The sequence below is a fragment of the Humulus lupulus genome, chromosome 1 (genome assembly GCF_963169125.1).
Source record: "Humulus lupulus chromosome 1, drHumLupu1.1, whole genome shotgun sequence".
NCBI lineage: Eukaryota > Viridiplantae > Streptophyta > Magnoliopsida > Rosales > Cannabaceae > Humulus > Humulus lupulus.
The window spans coordinates 202,310,671-202,316,455 of NC_084793.1; the positions used below are offsets into that span (position 1 = coordinate 202,310,671).

Sequence of the window (5,785 nt, forward strand, 5' to 3'; positions counted from 1 at the left end):
CACACAGCAAGGACCATATGATCGATCCCCATTTTGGCTTATGCAACAGTTACAATCTCAGCAGGATTCGGCAGTCTCTGCTTGGTAGTGTACATCCTCAATTTCCCTTCTTTTTGGTATCATATGTATGCTTTGTAAAAACTTTATTTGATAGACAAGGAATTGGTTCAATCATAGCAATTAAAAAGTGGTGTTGCAAAACTCTTTGATTCCAGACACCTTTACCTTTTTCTTATTCTTTCTTTCCACCACAAAGCTACAAAACGGCATCCAAATTATGTGTGATTTCAATGTTTATTAAACATCTGGAAATGGATGACAATTCCCATATATGCAAAATTTCATTGGAGATCCAAGAAATTGAATCTATGCCACATGAAGAAATTATGACAAATGAACTCCCAAAACAAAAACAAAATATATCAATCCTCGTTTCCAGAGCTTTTCTCTTCTTTCGGAGGTGCATACTGTCTGCAAAGCTTGGATCTTGTCCAAGGATCCAGGGGAGCTCTCTGGGGTGGTTGCGGTGTTGGTGGTTTTGATTGTCTGAGTTCATTTTCTCTATCAATAAACCTATGCAAGCAAATTAATCTGATAATTAAATAGCATGCCAACCGTCTTGCATTAATAAAAAAAACTTAAAGATGGCAACATCGATTAATTGAAAAAAAAAAAACCCAAAAGATAGCATATGAACATTCCTTTTGGTAAGTTTTTGTTTCTCTTCTTTTGGAAAGGGGTTGGGGGGTCAAGATTTCAAAAGTACAGTGCACCACATAGTTAAAGGCATCACATTTTGCAACTAAGAAATTAAAATTCTCACAAGAATCACAAGTAATAAAGGGGAAAAAATACAGCAATGCATACATAAGCCTGCAGAACAAATATTTAAATCAAACAAGAATACCAATCATAAGAAACAATGGTCTTACTCAATATAAGCCATTGGGGCAGCATCACCAACACGTATACGAGTTCGAAGCATTCTTGTGTATCCCCCTGCTCTATCCCTGTACCAAAACAATTTATCAGTGTAAGCAATAACTGTTATTATGATAAAGTGGGAAAACAACTGCTGTGTGAGACTGAGATTTACTTGTATCGATAAGCCAGTTCTGTAAATAGCTTGTGAATGACATCATCTCCTCGCACAAAAGCAGCAGCACGCCTAGCAGCACATAGAGAGCCCTGTCATGATCCGAAAGAAAAAAGATTTAGAAACTCCAATATTAAATGTTGATATAGACATCACTGACAAAATAAAACTCTATGCTTGAAAAAGTGTAACTATCACATTTCAACTTCAAATAGGAATTGCATCGTTAAATTTGGACTACTAAACAACGCTAAACTAGATTTTCTTATCTTTCCTCTTTGACCGTTTGTACTTCATTTTCCTATAAGAGGCTATCAGTATATTCTACTACACATCCCTCATTGCTCCCACCTGCTTCCATAGATAATATACCTTGAAACCCTTAATGCCACCACTTTTTAGTTTGAAAGTGACATATACAACCCCTTTTTTTGCACTTTTTTTCTAAAAATACACTTCACATTTGCTCCAGCCAAAAATACACTTCACATTTGCTCCAGCCAAAAATACGTACCATAAATATAAGCTGTAAATCCCACTACATTTTATAAGGCATCAAGAGCAAGTTGTAAACAACAATGGCATCTTAGCCAGAGACCAGTGAGAGACTCGAGCAAACATATAGTTCTGCAGTAAGAAAATAAAACATCTGCATCCCTTTGAAAGTTCATTGCTTCTTACTACTACTTCCACTAGAACAATCTTAGTTTCTTCTCAACACTCATTTCTCATCCCCATTTCCAGGAACCTACTTCTACATTCACTCCCCATTTGACTTTCAACACTGAACATCTGCTCAGCCAAATTTTAATTTTTAAACCAAAAATACTCTTACAAATCGAGTGAGATTCCAATACAGCAGCTTCCAGTACAATTGCAGTTTAATTAGTGGTCCTTCTCCTAAACACTGATTTATTTTTCAATAACTTGCCTATGATTTATTTTTCATCAGGAGGGAACAGGGACGTAAGTATATATTAAACTTGTAGCAACAAAAGTTCAAAAGCATGTATGAATGTGAGCATACTATAAATTAGCGGCTGAAAGCCTAAATAAATAGCTATGTCGCACCTCCTTTCCAAGTTGAACCATATTATCAGCTAGACGCCGAACCTCTTTTGCCTGAAAATGGACATAGAAAAGAGATTAGTTTGATTCAATTCTTCTGACTTTTGTTATAAATTATTTAAAAAAATATATTCTCAATTCCTGAGTAAATACTGCGCAATTAGTTTAAGTGTTAAAACATGTTAATGAAATTAAAAGAAGCATGATAGGATGAGTTCAGCTAACCTAAGATCACTTCTTCCAAAAATGTATTTAAACAAATTCACCCTTGTACTAACCTAAAACCCAAGAATACCCCAGATTAGGTTAAATAGGGTACTTAAATAAAAAGATTACCTTGGCAACAGTGGTTTCAATGCGCTCATGCTTAACCAGCTGCGAAACCATGGTTCTAAACAAAGAGTAGGAAAAGACTATCAGAATGCGTAGATAAAGTTTGAACTGCAGAATAATTCAAAGTAAAATGGAAACCCAAATACCTGAGCATGGACATCCGATGGCCCGTAGGCCGACCTAGTTTCCTGAACTTCGTCATTCTCGCACACAGAGGAGAGAGAGAGAGAGAGAGTGTGATAAACCCTACAGCTAAAGCTTTACTTCCCTTTGGGTTTTGGAATTTGGGCTTTAATCCCTAAGGCCCACTGTGACTGTTTGGGCTTGTAAATGTCTAAGGACTCATCTCTTTTTTAGTTGAAAGTTTTGAATGGTACGATTGGTTCGTGATTAGAAAACGGTATTTTTTAAAAGTAGAATTCTGAAATGAAAATCTGAATTTAGTAACTAAAAACATATTTCTGAAAATATGATTGGTTAAGTGTCTATAAACTGTTTTTGAGTTTTAAAAAACTGAATCAATGATTGGTATTAAATTTGAAAATATAATAGAAACTGAATATGTCATTGGTTAAACTGAATCTGTATATAATTTTAATTTTATATATATAGGTTGTATGATATTAAATTTTGATTTATCAATAGTTTAATTAAGTAAAATTTAATAAAAGTACATTGATTGAATTAATAACAACATTAATATTGTTATGAACACAAGAAAAGCAATTACACACATCTGTAACATAAAGAAACTATTAGCTAGACACAATAACTCCTTAGTGAGAACAATTGCTTATTTATACTTCATTTAAGCTTAAAGACATACATTATAAACATAGGCAAAGATAGACTAAAAAAACTTATTCACAGTCTGACATGCCCACCTACAACATGAAAAGTATAAAACCTTAATCTAAAACATAAAAAGTATAAATCTTAGATATGTCATAATCTGACAATGTGCCATTACATTTCTTTCTCCCTCTCTGGCTTCACAACAAGTTAACGACACTTGCTGCTCTACTTTCATATTTAAACCTTCCATAAAATTCTTGTATATCAAGATAAAGGGGTTGGCATCCATTGGTCTCCATGATTACAGAGTCAAGACACTCTAGGCAGAGCTTTTGACCATCATTAAGCGTGACATAGCGCGTGTATCATGGCTGCACAAAAGGAGACATACACCATTGTATCAAATATTTGCAAAAAAAAAAAAAGGTTAGAATTTCTTAGAGAGCATAAGAATTACTAACCTCCATTCTCTCACAGCTGCAGCACCGAGGAGTATCATCATGTTCATGGGAAAGGCAGTACTTCTGAATCCAAAATGGATGTGCCCTATATTCAATAAGACCAACATGGTTTGTTGGAATCTGTCGAAAGATATATATTGCAAAAACAACAAATCTGACAATGAGTATATACATTGGAAAAGTTAACATCAAATTGAGTATAAGAGTATAAAAGATTGTACAATAACATCACATTGAGATCAAAACTCATGTGCTTACAAAGTTGGCATGCATATATGTTCATGCATGTATTTATTTATTGTACGAGTGTATGTCTATTAACATATATGCCCTGATTCAAGGTTAAAAAAAGCATATAAATGATCATTGATCATGAACATGATGGCTTAAGGTTATAGTAAAATACTTACGAAGTGCTTGCAGACATCACATTTCCAATGATAGTTCTCCTTATAACAGGTTTTATGGTAATGATAGTTCCCAGATGTAGAAAACTGCAAAAGGGAAAATAACCACTAGTTAATAAATATAAATCTTATGCCAATACACCATTGGTCAGATAACTCATATTATCTGTTCAGCAAGGGATAGTTGACTAGCTTTTTTGATGAGATTCCTTATAATTTTTCCTTTGTTAAATATATATACACACACAAAATGTCATGATATCATATTAAACACCAAATAAAAAACTCATTCAGTGAGATGAAAAACACTATTAGTCTAGAATCAAAGAAGAAAACAAAGCCATTTCTACTGCCATTTTTAAAGCACAAAGCAAAGCTCTCAATTCAGCCTCCAACAATGATGCACACATACTTGTATATATACATATATAACATTCAGTTTTTAAAGAAAAAAAAAACTCTTAGAGCATATTCAAAGATATTCAAACTCAAAGCTCAAAGTGACCTTGTGGCTAATGGAAAAATGGGCAAGGAGCAGTGAGGAACCCATCAAAAACAATAAACACTATATATTTATATGCAAATGAAAGAACAAATAAAAAATCCATGGAAGAAAATAAACCCCACAAATTCAGCCTCTAACAGTCCAAGAAACCAAAGAAATCCGACCACTTAACAGTCACACAAACATATAAATGTATATATATATATATATTTATATATATAACATTCAGAGTGAAACCAGAGTTTAGTAATACTGTATGGATAATGGCAAGAACAAGAGAGGAGAGGAAAAGGAGAACCTGAGTTGTCAAGGGGCCAGTTGGGAGGGGCGATGAGTCGACTAGATCGCTCATTTAGAGTAGTTGCTTTGTCAAGCTTAGAGCAATCACACCGGCGGGGAGGACATGGACGAGGAGAAGGAGAAAATCTTCTGAGAGGTGAGATGGGAAGAAGATACTCTTGTGAAATGAGACAGAGATGATAGGAGCAGAGAGAACAAGTGGTTTTATGATTTTGATTTTAGGTTTTTGGAAAAAAAAATCACAAAACTAAGAAAACGTGAAATGATCGTTTTCTAAATTACAACACCTTAGAATTAATAGTTTTAAAAAACAATATACCAATCAGATATTTTGGTGGATCCCACAAATTTTGAATTTTTAAAATCATAAAATCAAATTAGAATCTATTACCAATCAAGCCCTAAAACCACCGTAAAAATTTCCATGATTTGGGAATATTTCGAATTTTATTTTATAGAAAAAGAGCAATTTTTTTTGTTGGGAATAACTTTATTATTATTCAGATTGGAAAGATGAAATGTACAAACTGGAGAAGGATAATCCTCTACCTAATATAAATTTAGACAAAGAAGTTCACATAAGATAATCAAACATAACTGTTCTAGAACAACTGCAAAAATGGGTTTAAACTGAAGACAACAGAAAAAGTAATCTCAAACAACTAGTCTTGATAATACCAATGCTTCAATTTGGGATCACAAAAATAAACCAAATATAAGAAAATATTAATGAAATTATGTTGAGAATTCTTTTGGGGAATTGTTTATCAAGCCAAAGATCCAAACCCAAGAATAGACCTTAATAAAATTCCTTTGTAAT

At 33.4% G+C, this 5,785-nt stretch overlaps 2 protein-coding genes across 2 annotated transcripts; both read right to left on the reverse strand.

Moving 5' to 3' along the window:
* Positions 1 to 204: 204 nt before the first annotated feature.
* On the reverse strand, positions 205 to 2,784 carry LOC133802562 (uncharacterized). Its single transcript, XM_062240898.1, has 6 exons — positions 2,644 to 2,784; positions 2,501 to 2,555; positions 2,168 to 2,218; positions 1,097 to 1,188; positions 933 to 1,010; positions 205 to 573 (listed from the first exon to the last, which is right to left on the reverse strand). Exons 1-6 carry the CDS (start codon positions 2,697 to 2,699, stop codon positions 423 to 425), a joined length of 483 nt encoding a protein of 160 aa, XP_062096882.1. The 5' UTR covers positions 2,700 to 2,784; the 3' UTR covers positions 205 to 422.
* A 559-nt stretch (positions 2,785 to 3,343) lies between these two features.
* LOC133802570 (protein DA1-like) lies at positions 3,344 to 5,223 on the reverse strand. Its single transcript, XM_062240906.1, has 4 exons — positions 4,964 to 5,223; positions 4,164 to 4,247; positions 3,754 to 3,873; positions 3,344 to 3,663 (listed from the first exon to the last, which is right to left on the reverse strand). Exons 1-4 carry the CDS (start codon positions 5,015 to 5,017, stop codon positions 3,658 to 3,660), a joined length of 264 nt encoding a protein of 87 aa, XP_062096890.1. The 5' UTR covers positions 5,018 to 5,223; the 3' UTR covers positions 3,344 to 3,657.
* Between the last annotated feature and the right edge of the window lie 562 nt (positions 5,224 to 5,785).